The 17773-nt window shown below is 39.0% G+C and overlaps 1 protein-coding gene across 1 annotated transcript in view; it reads right to left on the reverse strand.

Annotated features, from left to right (window-relative positions):
• Positions 1–17773, reverse strand: part of CNTNAP5 (contactin associated protein like 5) — a 292078-nt gene that overhangs the window by 17873 nt on the left and 256432 nt on the right. Inside the window, exons 20-21 of the mRNA XM_027678926.1 lie at positions 7972–8102; positions 6364–6448 (exon numbers count right to left, since the gene is read on the reverse strand). Of these exons, the coding sequence (XP_027534727.1) occupies positions 6364–6448; positions 7972–8102 (216 nt within the window). The remainder of the gene's footprint in view (positions 1–6363; positions 6449–7971; positions 8103–17773) is intronic.

Consider the following 17773-nt stretch of genomic DNA (forward strand, 5'->3'; position numbering starts at 1 on the left):
TTATACAGCTTTAGGTGTGTGTGTAATGTCTGTCAGAAAGGGAGGCTTTCACTGTTCTCAACAAGAAAGCTGCACAACTTGGATGTGAACGACTTGTGCTGCCCTCTGAATTCTTGAGAGGATAATGTAAATCTGTGATTGTGACATGATTCCCTCTATGAAAGGCTTATTAAAGGCCACTCTGTCCCTTGGAGTCTTTACATCACAATAAAATGTTTTTCCAAAAGGTATTTTCAGTACATGACACAGCCATCCGTAAGAGAAGAAACTAAGTGAAGTTCCAAGGTCTGTGTTACAGCAAGGTCATATCAAACTTCTGTGGCCTTCCTCTGACCTGGTAATGCTGTGAATCTTTATGCATTTCACTGGCTTGGAAAATCACACTGAATTGCTGCTGATGGCTTGGTTTGATCTTCTGACATTTTAGCATTGCATTGCTGTTCTCGGTATTGGTGAATGAGTTACTTTGGCTAATTTCTCCATGAAGAGTAAGAAGGTAATTTAACTGTTCATTCTCCACAAATTAAGCTTACCCATATTTTTAGGAAGTAATTTTTTAGCTTTGTGTGCTGAGTTGTGCATAGGTTGTCCTGGCTTTTTGTTGGGTCCTCTAGCTGATCCCTGGAAGCTGTCTGCAATGTCACAGCTCAGCAAGCTTTGTGTTGGTTTTCCATGTTTTTGGAATGTCTTTCCATGATAATGAGGACTAATTCTAACATGTAGTTGTATTTTTTAAACTTTATTAATTGTATTAATGTAAGTTATGTGCTGATTTATTCCTATTTACAAAAACAGATATCCTGTTCCACTGCTGCTTCATTGTGCACCTCTGCCATATACATCACACTTGTGATCTTTAATAAAACAGTTTTAAGTCTTCATATCTTGGTAATGGGGAATTAATTTTCATCATGAATAGAATTTCACCAGATTTCTCTAGGAGCAAGCATTAATCTGCTCAGCAATATATCAACAAATTGACACAGTAAATGATAGCCAGTATGACAGGCAACTGGAATCAAAGAGAAGTACTGTTTGTGTGCAAGGACAGTGTCTAGAAGACCTTTTTTCTAAAGGAATAATTGTGTAAAAGAGGACCACAAACAGTATTAAATATATTTTAGTTTTTTCTCTATAAAAATTATTTCATGTCACTCAGAAACTTAAATCTGAGCCCAGAGTTTACTTGTGTGCTCACTTACAACCAGGAAGGACCATAATGGATTTTCTTAATTGAAATTTATTTTTAACATCAGTGAAAGCAGACATAGTCTGTTTTAAAAGTCTATGCCCTGATTAATTAATTCATCTATGTGGACTGCAGGTAGAAGCACAAAGGGGAATTTACTCTCTATGCTGAAGCACTGGTTCTTTATTTTGAGGCTGAGAAATAGAAATATGATATTTAGGGGAGTTGAAATGTATCCATCACCTCATTTTGCCAAGGTGCTGAGCAGCACTGGCAAGATTACTTCTTGGACATTAGTACCAGATTTGAACACATGACCTTGAAGTAAAAGACCCTTGTAGTCTCCACACACTGCACCTTTCTCAAAAGAGTTCTAGCAGGTACTTTGTAGTTACCTCACATAATGTGCAATGTGAAATTTGTTACATGTCACAGTTTTTGACGTTTGAATCCTAATTTGTTGCAGCACAACCAGTCCTGTGTGATTCTGCATGGGCTGAAAATATAATTTATAAAAAGAAGAAAATATGCAAGAAGATGGAGAGAGGATGTGCAAAAGAATACATGCTTTTCCCAGGATCAGACAGCTAAAATCAACTAAAGTAGCAAGAATTCAGACTAAAAATATAATTTCTGGATAGAAGTAGATGGCCTTGGACACTTATTTAGATGGCATTATCATCAAGAAAAGAGGTGTTTAAACACCTGGTGTTAAAACACACATGTTAAAACACACATGGTGTGATCATATAGTAAATTATATTGACAGAGGAAAAGTTGGAATAGATTTGGTCTCCTTTTGATAGAGACAGGATGGTATTATTGGCTTAGACCTGGGACTGCTTGAAGTGCCTGGGATAGCTAAACTTTGTTTATTTTAACTGTTGCCATCTTGGTAACAAATGCCTCTCCTCTTTTATCCTATGTAGTAATTTCCATTTTCCTTAAAGCTTTACTAGGCTACTAGGAGGAAAACCAATAACTTTTAAAGGCACCCTAAACTACACCCAAGAGATCTTTTTGCACAATATGGTCTGTCTAAGAAATAGGTATTTAGGGCAAGAAGACTCTGAATTAAAGAAATGAATCTTGCAGTGATCATAGGAGTGCAGCCAATATCTCTTGCAGATATTGCTGTATTGTTTAAACTGCTACAGCACAATATTCTGAGACTGTGACTTTAAAATTATCAAGCAAATTATGATTTTGTAAGCTTAAAAAAGGGAATGTCTTTCCATCAAAAAAAATGGACTTCAACATTTTTCATAGAAACTCTCTAAAAGGAGGTACTTCTTTAAGGCAGTTTTTGTATTTTAGAGTTAATGACAACTTACCCCTTGTGATTTAATGATCCCATTATCATCTCCCCCCTATAATATCATTCTTGGGCGAATTGTTCTGTGATCTCTTCAGTGTATAGATTCCATTTTCTCCTCGTGAACTTTTAATAAGAAAAGCTATTGTAGAAATCATAAGAATTGTACTGCACCTACATAATGATTTTAATAAAATTACTTTCCAGATAAACTTTCTTCTACATATACTTTATATCATAGCTGAATGACTCAGTGGAAAGAATCTTACAACTTTAGTTGTAAGCTCAGGCTTTTAGAGATAAAAGACATCATGTTCCTGTGCCAAAATACACAATCCTTAATGCTAATTGATCACTTCGAAGATATACATAAGTTAGGTCAACATTAAAAGGTGCTAAAGAAATACTTGCAATCTTTTTCTTCAGAATCCTCTTGAATGCTTTCAGTGCTACCCTTCTACTCTGGTATCCCTACGCAGCTACAATATTAAATTGCTCAGAAGTAAATATGCAATGAGATTCACTTCTCTGCATCAGGGATTATTTTTTACCATTTCACTATATTGGTAAAAAATCTAGACACGTTGGGGCACAGTAAAAAGTTTTCAAGGATTCATTAAGGTAAACCCCCAAACAAATAAATTATATTTTCTACTGCAATATCAGCTTTTTGTATAGAAGACCTAAAAATACGCAAATGTGTCTCTGAGATCAGAGAATTACAGAATAATTTAAGTTGAAAGACACCTCTGAAGGTCATGCAGTTCAATCCCTTGTTCAAAGCAGAGCCAGCGCCACAGTTAGGTCAGATTGTTCATGTGGTTAAATACAGCAGTATGATCTCTGCAAGGAGTACTTAAAGTAAATGAACTGGGACTCTGGTTAAGATTTCACTGAGGCTTTGCCATAAACTCTATGACCCTTTTGGGGTTGAATCCAGTACTCACTAAAGCCCACAGAAAATCTCCCATTGATACTGATGAGCTTTGGATAGGTCCTTTTGTACCCTGCCTCTGTATTTGTGGAGTAAAAATGACAACAAACTACAGGATAATAATATTTTTCTATTGCTGTGGGATACTGTGAGGATGAATTCAACAAACATCTGTTAGCTACTTGAATGATGCTTCTTTTTACTCCCTTGTCTTCAAAGCCACATTTATATTTAGATTGATCTTTCTAAGGCAGCTATATGGTCCCATTACTGTGGATCTGAAGAGCTCACAGCCTTTAATGCTTTTATCCTCCCAGCACCCCTCTGATGTAGGGTTGTTCTATTATCTATGCTTTACTGATGGAGAAGGGAGATATAAAGCTCAGACTGGTTCCAGTGGGAATAAAATGCCTGCTTACCTTTATATCTGCACATAAATGGCTTGCCCAAGGTCAGTCAAGTAGTCTGTGGCAGAGTGAGTGTCCCTATGTTTTGAATTTTAGGTGAGACTCCTCTACCTTAAACAGAGGTTTTTTGCCCAGAATTCAGAACTAGATGTAGGGCAACCATTGGAAAAAAATACAGAAGGTTTGAAAAGAAGAAAAAATTATTAGACTGCAAGTACCTTTTTACTAAAGAAAGTTTAATGGGGCTGGGGTGGGGGGACTAGAAGCAGGAGAAACACCATTATTTAAAAAAAAACTGGTCATTGTATAAAAGTGTACTTTTCAAAGGTTCCAGCTGTGCTAAAATGGTTAACATGAGAAAATCTGGTGAGGAAGAAGTTTCAAGCTTTTATGATGTCCTGCTGGAAGACCTCTTCGAGATTTCTCAGTCAGTGGGAAATCAGTGGTGGAGTCAAGAAAGAAGGTGATATAATCATCTGGTTAAGCAGCCAGGATCAGGCTGTTAAAGCAGACAAATGAGCAGTGCTATGACAGGAAAGAAGAGAGACAAATTTTCAGAAGATTATAGCATGGATATGTAGGACACACAGAACAGAGGTTTCTTTATGTGGTTCTATTTCAGTGAACACTCAAATGTTCCCTATGAATGCCTTTAGGTGCATAGTCTCAGTGGCACCCAAAATAAACACTACAGGGAAGTCTAGGTCTACATCAAAGTGTCACATGCCTCTAGAAGTTTATGCTTTGCTGAGGGCATGAATAATGACAAGGAAGAACTTGAAAGACATTGTTTAAGTCACTAGTATGCACCTGATGAGCCATCATAAAAGAAGTTATAATCGACATTTTACCCATATAATAGTGTAAATGATGATTTAACATATTTATGCAAGTTCTACATTGTCAAAATGACAATGTTCAGTTCTCCTCTTGATACAACAAGGCAATACACTTGACACTATAGTAGTAGGAATTTCTCTTTTGTTTTAGGGTTTTTTTGGATAAAACCTGAAAAATTAAATCCTAATATAGAAGAAAAATCTGTGGAAATTCACTTAACATATGAAGAAGAAATCGGAATTAGGATTAGGCCGGAATTAAAGTGACTTGGGATCCATTGTGTGACTCCTGGTACAGCAATAAGACCTGGCACCATCTGGATTGCCAAGTTCATAGCTTTAGTGTCATTACAGAATATGAACTATAGCTATTACTAAAATAAAATCCCAATAAACTTTGGGGCAAGAGAGAAATCAAAGAAGTTCGTGGTGTTCAGTAAAACTGAATGCCAGACCTCTGAGATACAGAGTTTTTTGGCTTTACAAGAAATTGTACTTGTGAAGTTAATCATGTTTTTGTGACTAAATCTAGTTTCTCTCCGTAATGCTGAGCTGCACCATGCCAGTTTATTGGCTACATTTCTGAAGGTCTTTGTGATGCATTCTGTCTTGCTGGTTAGAAAAGCCTTGGTTTATTGCTTTGGTGTCTATAGCTGAAGCTCTAGGCAGAGGTTGCAATGAGCAATATTCTTGCAGATTTTCAGCACTATAGCTGACCGTTGACAAAATGGGAATTTTAGCTTGTCTCTGACTTCGGCTGAAAAGTGTCAGGTCCCCAAACCTGTCCACAAAGGCTTGGAAGATGACTGCATTCTAAACAAACATTAAATATAAGTAAGGGGAAAATCAGTTCATGTTCTTAATCTACTTAATAAAACATGATGCAGAATACACCATTGTCATTACATAAAATTGTCTTGCACAACTAGACACTAGAGGACTTCTGTAGTTTCTGCGTAGCTGCCAGTCCCACAGGATTTGCGTGCTAATAATGAAACATATAAAATTGCAACAGTGAGATAGATGTTCAGGCTTGATATGGAGGTCCAACTTAAATACAGGACTGAAATGTCTATAACCAAGGAAGAATTTAGAATCTCATTGGAAAAGAATAAGACTCACACAAAATAATGACATACTTGACAACCAAACTAAAGAGTTCTGTTTTCCAAATTTTAGGCAGAATTTTCCTGGTCTTGTAATGACTTTGTAATGTGGAGGAGTAAAGATCAAGTAAATCCATGCACAGAACATGCAGAGCTGTGGCTTCAGTGCTATAAGTAATATTCCTTGCAGAATTCAAATGGGAGTGAAAAAAGGGTAGAGAGGATGAAGGCTCACTGTGCTGTTCTTATCATTAGAAAACAGAAATAGCTGAAGAAGAGCAAGCTGCAGTCAGCAAAATTATATCATTAGGTTAAGATGCTGCCCTATGCAGCCACACAGGCACTATGAATTACTTTGCTGGAGGGAGCAATGGGAGAAGTTAATATTGCTATCAGTGCAAACAGGTAAAGCTGCCAAATTTTTGCATTGATGAGATATATAAATAGGAGTACTGGAATGTTCAGGCCAACTCTTACAGCAAAACCATCCAAACAAAACTCCAATCCTATCAAAAACCCAACATGCAGCGCTATAACAACTGATTAATCAGGAATATTTTTGGTAGAACCTACCTGTGACCTTGCCCAAGGTGAGTGATTTAATGGCCTTAAAATCAATCTCAGAAAAGTTGTGTTTGAGTTTGAGAACTTGATCAACCTGGAAGAGGTCAATAAAATTACTTCATTACAACACTATGTAGACACTCCTAGATCACACTGTACTGCAAACTTCTGGGAACACTCTCAGCAGCAAATCAGTTAATTCTGCCCCCAGGTGTGATTCACTTTCTAGAGATAGCAAAGTGAATGTGCTTTGATTTTAGCATGAGAAGCTGAAAGGTACACCAGAATAGTCATATAAAGGGCTTTGAAGAAACTTCCCCTGCTGAAAAGCTTAAAATATTTGACACTGAAATGCCCCTTCTTCCCAAAATCCATGTCTAGTCACCAGTGACTTCAGAATACACTTAAAGGAGACCTTTCTAGAAATGTATTGTGAAGAATTAATTCTGTACAAAAGAAAACCACAGAGCACCACACAATAGAAGACTGGAACTTGAGGAAAACCCTGGCTTTTAGCATAACCTCCCTTCTTAGATAATCAGGTCTACCCACAGTCCATAGTTGAGCCTTGTGTGATCATTTTACCACCCAGACATGGCAACTGCAGAGGAAAGAAAAATTGTGGCACTGTGTGTTTCTGTCTTCTTCTCATTTTATTCCTTAAAACACAACTTCTCTATAGACTCTGTGACCCTTCCCTGCTAAATGACTGCAACCCAGATCTAGCCTTCTTGTTTTGCAATATGAACTGCTATAATTAGACTTAGAAAGAAAGCAGAAAGAGCAGTAAGATGGTCCTCTTCTCCCTGCCTTGGAAAAACAGGTGATGGAGGGAAACAAAGCAGAGGAGGGTTCTTGTCTCTCATGTGGTTGTCACATTCAGCATGGCTTGCTTCTAGCTCTAGGACGAGGCGTTGTCATGCACATGGTGACTTCACTCTGCATTAACACAGCTTTTCCTTTTCTTTGAGAGGATGAGGCAGCTGGGGACACATTCTCCCTTGGGACACATACCCTAAATATAATTACATTCCCAGGTGCTCATGCCTCAGTTGTTTTTCTCCCTTTCCCAGCTCATTAATGACCCATACTGTGTTTTTCTTTGAAGACTACAGATCACACAGACATCACTAGGCCCCAGAACCAACCCAATGCTCCAGATGAACTTCTGGGCAAATGTGTTTCCTAATTCACAGATTGTCAGAAACAAGGGAAGGATTCCTCAACAGAAAACACCACCGTTGGGCACTCTATGAAGCAGGGTCTGGATGGAGATTTGCTCTAAGCTACTGGGCTGCTCTGCTGCTGGATCAGCTTTGGTTGCACCAGATCGGTGTGAAACCTTTGCCTCCTGCTGGCGATCAGGCATTGAAATCAGTGGGGCTGGCTCACAGAATCATAAAATGGCTTGGGTTGGAAGGGACCTTAAAGATCATCTTGCTGTGGACAGGGACACCTCCTACTAGACCATGTTGCTCAGAGCCCCATCCAACCTGGCCTCAAACACTTTCAGGCATGAGGTAACATTTTCAGGGATGCCACAATTTCTCTGGGCAACCTGTTCCCATGTTTGTGGCACCAAGTATTATTTAACACTCAACATAAGCCGTGGTATACCTGAATGATGAGCTCTCTGCCTTCTCTGTTAATCTTCACGTGGTGCAGCTCTCGGTTGGCAAAATTTCCAGAGTCAATGGTGAAAATGAGGAGACCATCTTTACTCAGCTTGTATCGAACCTGTAAACTTCCTAAAAAGCACAATAAAATTGCATGTATAAAACCTGTGTCAATAATGAGATATCATTCAATAACTTTGCTCAACATATAACTCATTTTCTTTTCATTGCAATGGAGTGACAAGGTTAATAAGTCAAGAAAGATGTTGAGGAGAACTGAAAGAGTTCAAACTGTAATGAAAGTTGTGAAGAAAAAAATGCACTGGAGGAGTTTTTCTTCCTACTAGGAAAGGCTAGCAGGCTAACAAACTCAGCTATGGAGAAACTTAATGAGTAACTAACTATATCAAAGGCAAGTGTGTCTGTCTGCAGGTCAGACATTGAGCACTGCCACAGAAGCTGATCTGCATTATCCTGTAAGGGATCACTTCCAGCAGAGGGCATGCAGGGCTTGCACTGCTCTATTAAACTAATATTGCTGGATTTTACCATTTCTTTTCATCCAGACAATGCAGAAGACTGTGACAACTGTGAGAATTATAACTTAATTTCAGACATTTAAAGGTCCATGATACTTACATTATCATTTACATGCAATAAAAAAGTATTTTTACTTTTGCTGACATATTTGAAGGAATAAATGTAATTATTATACAAATGAATGCCAAACATCTCATTCAATCTTTGTATCAAAAAAAAACCATTGTGACTTCTGATAAATAACAGTACCATAACAAATAGAAACACACAAGAAAACAAAGAATTCAGTATGAATTTTAGTCCTTTAACAAATGACTACAGGGAATAATATATATATATACACACACACGGGGCTATATATAGTATGTGTATATATATATGTAATCTAAAAGGAAAATAATCTATTCTGATAGAATCTTTTCAAGCATACTTTTCTGGGAATTAAGTAGCAGGGTGAAAAATAAAATTCTGAAATTTTTGAACTCTTTTTATGCATCAGCAACAAAAATACATGGAACAACAATGATACCATAGAGTTTAAAACCTCTTTTGGAGCTACTTTATTACTGTCTCCAAAGAGAAAATGAATGCTGACAGTACCACAGCCCGGGGGAAAGAGTCCTGCATTTATTCTGTTCTGAAACTCATCATAAAACACCCTGCCCTTCCTCCTTCCATTTCAGTGTTTGTGTTAGCACAAGTTCAAACTATTTCAAGTATCGCTAGATTTTGCAGAAAGCTACAAACTGTAGCTGTTACCTGTCCTGGATGGCAGGCACTGTGTTCCTATTCGTCCCTGTAGGATGTGCCTGCACTGTTTTAGCCCCAGGATGAGGTTCAGTATTCACAGAGGAGACACTTGTGTGCCCATGGTGATGCAGAGCCATGTCAGAGAAGCCCCTGGCACACTTGCACAAGCTGCTGCAGTTGTATTGTGCACTGGAATGTCACTCAGAGGAACCTCTGACCGCAGAAGCAGTCTGGCTGTTAAACGAGGGGAATGAATAGCCCTGTTGGCTCCTGTGTTCAGCCATATCAATGCTGCAAAGTGACTTGCAGATGTAGTGTTAGTGAGAGAAGACATGGGGCAGTTCTTCAGTACATAGAGTGGACATACTCACTCCCTTCATCTTTCCAAGTCCTCCCTCAGTAAAGTCAGCTCTGTTATTCTACAAGCTACTGTAAAACCACTTTATAAAGAGCTTAAAACAAGGTATAAATTCCCTGCAGAGAAGGAATTTTTCCACCTCTACACACCTCACAGTGAAGTTGATAATCCTTCCAGATAGGACCTCTAGTCTAGTTAAGATCATCCCTGCTCCTTTTCCCTCACCAAGGTGTTTGGCTCCTAAGAGCTGTACTTTTAAAACATTATTACAAAATCCAGTATATCCCAGATGAGCACTGACACTCTCTGAGATTTGTAGGACAGAAAAAAATCTTCCAAAATTGAGAGGAAAAGTGAGAATGAACTACTAGGATGAAGGCTTTTTAGCTGATTGAGAGGTCTGCTGGATCAGGAGACCTTTTAAAGTGAAAATAATAATAATAATAAAAGGATAAAAGGTATTTACTTTCTCACACATAGTCATGGACATTAGAGGGGAATTTGTGAAGAGATCAAGGTCGGTAAAAACTGCTAAATTATTCAGTGTTATAATATAGGTTCTGATTCAGCTGCCCCGAATTATACTGCAAAGCTCCCATCTCTCATTGCATAGTGAGGGCAAGGAGCTACTGTCTCTCACCATGAATGTCACACCTAAAGTCCAAACTTAAATCACAATCACATTATCTGGTACTGAATGAAAGATGCATCAACAGGGGTTAACAGCATAAGCATCTTAGAATCTCTTTACTCTAGAAATACCTGAGAAAAGAAGCCCAAGTGGAAGGAAGTTAAGGGATCTTTTTCAGATTTGCTCACTGAACAGTGGAAGAGCCAACAAAAAGCGGAAAGGTTGCCTTCTCTACACAGCATAGTTGAGATGACCACACAGAATAAGATGAAACTAAACCACATATTTTTATATATATAGTCTAACAGATTAATCCAAACTAAAAAATCACGTTCCAGCAGAAGTACTTTATAGGTTGCCTCTTACCCAGAGCCCTTGAAGGGGTCTAAGGCAAGAAATGGAACAGGGACTAGGTTTGGTCTGTGACTTTATTTTGCAAATGTGAAAAAAACTTCACTGCTCTTTTTGAATGCTATGAACACACACACATATAAAATATAATTGGTACTACACATGCAGGTGATCAGCAATAGCATCCAGTACATCTGTGTTCAAAGACAGCCAGCATGACATAGACATGCAATCTATCCAGGCTCTCAGCTGACACAAACAGGGGTTTACCCATTGACTTTGTCAGAGAAGCACAGATTTTAAACCAGAAACCATCTGTTCCATTTGCTGGGAGACAATGGACAAGGTTCTTGACATCCATTAAGAACAGATCTTACTTTCTATAGCGGTGCAATTTCACCTTAGATCATGTAAAGAGATCAGTGAATGGCATCTAATTTTGTCAAATTGCTTTGAATTCCAATGGCAACTTTTTTTATGGACAGCTGCTCTTCAAAACTATTGAAGAGCTGGTATTTTGCCTGGGGTCAAATTTGCATTAATATAAATCAGAAGTACATGGTCTCATGCCTCAAGAGGTGTTTTGGAATTTACACCATTGTAGCTTAGAGCTGATTTTGCCTTGCATTCAGTACAAAAACTTCAGTTTTCAGTCTACACAATAATTTGTCAGGCAGATCAAATTGTCAGTTTACTGCTTGACAAGCGAAATAAATGGATTTTTAATTAGGATTATTATTAAGGATTTTTTTTGTTGTCCTCTGAATTTTGATTATCTGGTCCACTGACTTTCTCCATCACATCAGCCGGAATCAGCAATGGCAAATAAAACCCTGTTCATACACCAGCTCTCCCTATTATCTATTGTCTCTCTATTTTGCATCATTTTTGCCTCACAATAGGGATTCACACTAATCATGAGCAGTGTAATTTCTGGCAGTCTTATTGTACTCATGCCTTTTCAGCTGCCCATGTCTGAGCATACACACCTGGAGTGTCATAATGCTCAAGCAATGCATGGCTTGTTGTGTTCCTTCTCTAATGTATGTGGAATTGCTGGAGGCAATTTCTATGAAGTCAGTAAAGGAGGGAGGGAAAGAAAAAGAGAGAGAGAATTTTTTTGGCCTTGGGCTGGAAAATTTTACTGGGTCTGTTACCCCAGCAGTGTTAGGTAAGAGTAGATTCACACTTGATTATTGCAGTCATCCATCCCCTTCAGCTTCAAATTCTGCAAACTGCAGATCAGCATGGAGATGTGCTGTGCTAGCTGCAGAACAGCCTGAGAGGGGAGTGAGCTCAGCTTAGGCACAGTGTTACCAAACACAGTGTGGCCTCTTTTCACCACTTCTGGAGGAAATGATTTCATGTGGGCTGCCATGCTACTGTGATAAGACCACTGCCTGTATCAAAGCTGGTTTGCTACAAACCACTGTGGTCTTCAATCTGCAACCTGCAGTATTATAATCCATGACTATAGGGTTGAATGACATATGATCTGCCTGAAGATATCAAACAGCTACTGAGCCATTTTAACAGGATTCCTGGGGATTCCCTTGTGCACAGGGAAGTCCTGGGAAACAGAGACCAAAGGGCAGTATTTATGCCATCCCATGCTGGTGACTAGATTGGGGGTGTCTTTTCTGAAACAAAACACTCCCAGGACACTTCTTTCAATGATGATGGAGGCCAGAACTAGTACTTGCTAGAAGAACATTAATGATCCGGTTCAGCATAACCAATGTCCAGTCAGCTACAGGAGTAGCATGGTGCCTTCAAGCCACTAATTTTTGCTGAGGACAAGCTGCTGTAGCAGCTCTTAAGTCTAGTGGTAAAAAGGAAATGAAACTGGTTAGAGATTTCAAAGCGTTCAGCATGAAGAATAAAAAAAATGTCCCAAGACTGCACAGTGTGAAGAAATACCTTGGCCACGATGTTACACATTCTTTGACCCAAACCTCTGCTGATTGAACATGTCAACAGGAGAGCTGTCCTGTGTCTACAACAGGCCTGAGTAGAACATCAGAAATATATGGTTGTTTTGTGGCCTATGCCCATCAACTTTGCATTCATCCTGGACCACATAATCTAGAAAATGGAACATGGGAAAATGGTACAGAGAGTGCTCTAGCTCAGGAAAAGGCTCCCTGGTTTGAAAGATCTCACCCAGTGATAGCTATTTGGCAAAAAGATAAAAGAAGCTTTGCAGTAAAGAGAAGTGGGATACCAGGAATTTAATCTGTAAATCCATCATTCTTAAGTAAAATTCTTGTCACACATGTCACCAGGACCACAAGTCTTGTGTCATTTAGTCTTGAAGAACCAAACAGCAAGAAGAGACTGGCATGCCCTTGGAGTCTGAGACTTCTCTGCAGGACCTTCATTTATGGAAACTGGTTTTAAACGAGCCCAGATTGAACCCAACAACTCTTGCCAACTTCAATAGCACTTTTTAATGATTTAAACTGGCTGAAGCAGCTGGCATGACATCTTGAGACACTGAGAGAAGCTGAGGTTAATTCAGGGAGCACATGTGGGTGGCACACGTTAAACGTACAAATTTATCACCATCATGTAACATCAGGAAAAATCATTTAAATTAGGGCAGTTGACAACTCTGATTTGGAGGAAATGTGTATGTATGAAATAGTGAAGCATTGTATTAGGAAAAGGGCCTTGGACTACTCCTGCATATCTAGTTGCCTCAGAGGCACCCAGAAAAAAACCACAACTCAGTCTCCAACCAGCAGTGACCTTTGTCAGACTGCAAGATGTTGACTATACCACCACATGCACCCTCCACATTCACCTGAGCTTTAGCTGAAAGAGAAAACAATTAAGGAAAGTACAAAGTAAACAAAGGAAGGAATATTAGTGAGGCTATTGATGTTGCTATTATGAAAAACAAAATAAAAAAAAAATATTTAGCCCAGAAAGCCATTTGCAGCTCCTAAGGTGTAAATGTCTGTTCGCTCCTGATTGCAGAACAGCGCATGACAGTTTTCAGTCATCTCTACCACAAAATATCTCTCTGGCAACTTGCACAGCTTCAGTGAGGCAATGTTGCTCTTCATAGCCTAGATATTTAAAAATGAACCACCGTTTTCTCTGTTAGGAGCAGCTGGCTAAGAAACATGCTCCTTAATTAGCAGCTTCTCCCCAGGGATATTTACTCAGTAAATTTACTCTTCAGTGGAAGTGCTGCTGGTGATTCTAAGAACAGAGCCCATCTCTCCAGCGTCCAGTGGTGTTTAACTAGGAAAGTGCTTACACTTTTTTAGGAGGTGACTCTTGTTATTTGTTTTGCATGGAATAAACAAGGAAGTAAAACTGTTGAACATGCTTGCTGATATCATTACTCAGCTTAGACAGTTGCTTAGACAACACTGTTTCATAAGGTTTAAAAGAAAAATTCACCCCTCAATTTTTTTGCAGTCTCTTACGGTAATAAAAAAATAGGTGGTTATTTGAATGTCCCCCACTCAATGCTTGAAACATTCAGGACTTAATGATCATATTCAAGCCATCCTATATTAAAAAAAAAAAACCACAAACAAACAAAAAACCCCCAAAAAACCAAAACAAAAACCCCAATACTTTCCCTTTACATTGCATTTCTTCAATTTAGATAAAACCACACCCCAAAAGGACCCTATCTGGAGGCCCACGACCAAAGTTCACTTTTCAATCCTGCTAGGCAGCTGGACCTAGATAAATGTAGCTAGTTCCCCTATGTGACTGACAAATGTGTTTGACCTTTATAGACATCTCATTCTTACCAGCTGCCAGTTGGCTTTCCACAGATTGACCAGCAATTAACAATGAACAAGCAGATGCTTTTTGCTCCAAAGGTAGAAAACACTAAACCCTGTCTCTCCAGTTTAGCTCACGGGCAAGCATAGACAGTGGTGCAGTTATGTATCCTGGAGATGATGGACAAAGCACTGCCACAAATTTGGAATCTACCAGCTTGAAGAATGCTGACAAATTGTCTTCCTTCTTTGTGTCACAGTTTATCCATTGGTAAAACAGATGAATGTTCATATCCTTTGGAAACCTCCAAACAACCTCCACAACCTTCGTGTGATGAGCAATTTAAAAACAATACTATTAGTCGTTATTATTATCCCTCCTTTTGTAGGTATTTATTTTGGTGAAGGAAGTGGTTATTGTTTCTTTTAGAAAGTGATGCTACATTTACTATTTTTTTTCCCTGAAGGGCATTGAATGTAAAGATGAAGGAAAGAGCTGAGGGTGTCAGATACAGTTACATCTCCCTGAAAGTACTTGCTTTCTGATTGTGAGATTTATTCCAGTAAATTTTAACCCATACCTTTTCTACAGATTCTTTAGAATTTTAAAAGACTTTCATTTTAAGACTCTTCATTAACAAAGGTTATCTTAGAATCATAGAATAGTTTGGGTTGGAAGGGACCCTAAAGACCATTTCCAACCCCTCTGCCATGGGCAGGGACACCTTTCATTAGACCAGGTTGCTTAAAGCTCCATCCAATCTGGTCTTGAACATTTTCAAGGATGGGCATAAAAAACTTCTCTGGGGAACACATTTCACTGCCTCAGCACACTCACAGTGAATTTCTTCCTAACATCTATTCTAAACATACCCTCTTTCAGTCTGAAGCCATTACCCCTTGTCCTATCACTATATACCCTTCTAAAAAGTCCCTCTCCAGCTTTCTTGTAGCCCCCTCTATGTACTAGAAGGGGCTCTAAGGTCTCCCCAGAGCCTTCTCCAGTTCTCTCAGCCTGCCTTCACAGGAGACAGCCCTGTCACTGTCTTCAGCCCTCTGATCATTTTTATAGCCCTCCTCTGGACTCACTCCAACAGGTCCATCATGTTTTTCTTATGTTGGGGTCCCCAGAGCTGGACAATACTCCAGGTGTAGTTTCACTAGAGTGGAGTAGAGGGGGAGAATCATCTCCCTTGACCTGCTGGTCACACTGTTTTTAATGCAGACCAGAACACGATTGGCTTTCTAAATTGTGAGAACACATTGCCAGGTCATGTTGAGCTTCTATTTAACCAACACTCCCAAGCCTTTCTCCTCAGGGGTGGTCTCAATCCATTCTAAGTCCAGCATGTATTTGTGCTAGGGATTGCCAAGAATCATATGCAGAACCTTGAATTTGGCATTGTTGAACTTCATTATATGAAACATCTGTGTGATACTATTGGATTTGATGCTCATATCTCTGCTCAGATCTCTCCTGTCTTTAAACACACACACTGGATGCCATTAGTTTCATGCTCAGACATTCAGTAGGCCTTATGGCTTCCATCTCCCACTGTACTTTTCATTTAAGACCTGCATAGCAGCCAAGGTGGCAGGAAGAGCTTTTATTCTTTACCCTGTGAATGAAATAAAAATTATCATCCTATGAATTTTATTCCAAAAGTTCAACCTGGCTTTGAAAATTATGCATCATCACTAACTCTGTGTGAACCGCTGTTGGGAAAAAAGGACTGAGATCTGCGGTTGTGATACCCCGAGGAACTCATAACAACCTGCTTTCACCAAGATGTTGGCTCATTGTTTCCATTTTTCCTAATATCTTCTAACCATTCCTCTTTCCATTTTGGCAGTACTGATACCTGTTCAAGCAAGAACTTGTTTTGTGCTGACCTAACAAATAGCCATTATGTTCAGCAATGAGAACACAGAAAAAGAAGGTATGAACAGAAAAAAAGAAGCAATCAATTTGAGCACTACATGATGCCTGAGCAGGAGAAAGAGCAATAATCTTTTAGACAAGACTAGTGAAAAATAATCATATGCCTCTTCTTAAACCTCCTTTTCATTCCTAACTCATAATAAAGACAGCACATTACTCTGTGGATTAATGGCTTTCTGAGGTTAATAATGCTTGTTTGTGTTGAGCTCTACACACACTGCCTGGCTGGTCATGAATCTCTGGGAAATGTCTTGCTCCTCTGACCAGTAAGTCCATGTAAGAACTGCATATTTCATAGGTTATGTCAATCTCTCTGAATGGAGAAGTTGGATTCTTTAGAAAGGGACCTGATAATAACAACCTCTCAATGGAAATACTTGAGTTTATAACAAGTCACAATCATTGGCATACAAAGTACTGACTCATATTTTTAAGTCATCTAATGGGAATAACTAGAGGAAGAATGACACATTTTCTTAGTAGAAATCCTAGCACAAGAACCATATAATGGTAGCGTTGTGATGACTTTTCTGTAGCAAAATATATGCCTATACACACATATTTTCAGTAATTTACCTTCAAATGCGATTCGATTCTGTGATCTTTCACAGAACCGTAGAATGGTTGAGGTTAAAAGGGATCTCTGGAAGACATGTCCAACCCCATCCCACTAAAGAAGGGACCCTACAAGTCAGTTGCCCAGGGCCATGTCCACATGGATTTTGAATACCTGCAAGGATGGAGATTCCACAGTTTCCTAGGCAAGATGTGTGAGTGCTCAGTCACCCTCAGCAATAAAAAGAGTTTTCTGATGTTCAGATGAAACCTCATGTGTTTTGGTTTGTGCCCATTGCCTCTTGAGTGGCCTTGCAATGACATCTTCTGGTTCTCTCAGCACTTGTGGGTGAATCCTACCAGTGCCCCTGGATTTGTATGCCCAATTTGCCTAATGCCTGTTCCCTGATCTGATCCTCTTTCACCAAGAGTACATCTATCTTGCTCCAGATATTTCCCCTCTTCTCGACCTGAGATTCCTGAAGGCTGATCTCAGTCTGCAAAGATAAGTCTCTGTCTTGTAAAGACTAAGACATAAACAACCAATTTCATCAGCCAAGAAGGACAAAGTCACATTTTCATAATCCACACAGAATAACTGATATGCTACAGGAAAAAATAAAATGTTAATAGGAATACCACATACAAGAGAGAAAAGGAGGCTTGGTTGGACCCAGACTCACTCTTCCAAGTATTATTGACTTGGGTTCTCTGTTGTGCACAACAGAGAGCTCTCATTACACAACTCTCAGTCCACAACACAGATAATTCTTAAGCTAAAAATAACTGAAAAATTACTACTGTCAATCCTCAGGGCTAAAGCTTTCAATAAAATGGGTTCTGAAAGACCCTCATTTCAGAATTACTGAAGAGTTTATATATATATATTTATATACATAATATATATCTATCTATATCCATATCTAT

This window comes from Neopelma chrysocephalum, unplaced genomic scaffold, assembly GCF_003984885.1.
Source record: "Neopelma chrysocephalum unplaced genomic scaffold, ASM398488v2 Primary Assembly neopelma1_44, whole genome shotgun sequence".
In the NCBI taxonomy this organism is placed as follows: Eukaryota; Metazoa; Chordata; class Aves; order Passeriformes; family Pipridae; genus Neopelma; species Neopelma chrysocephalum.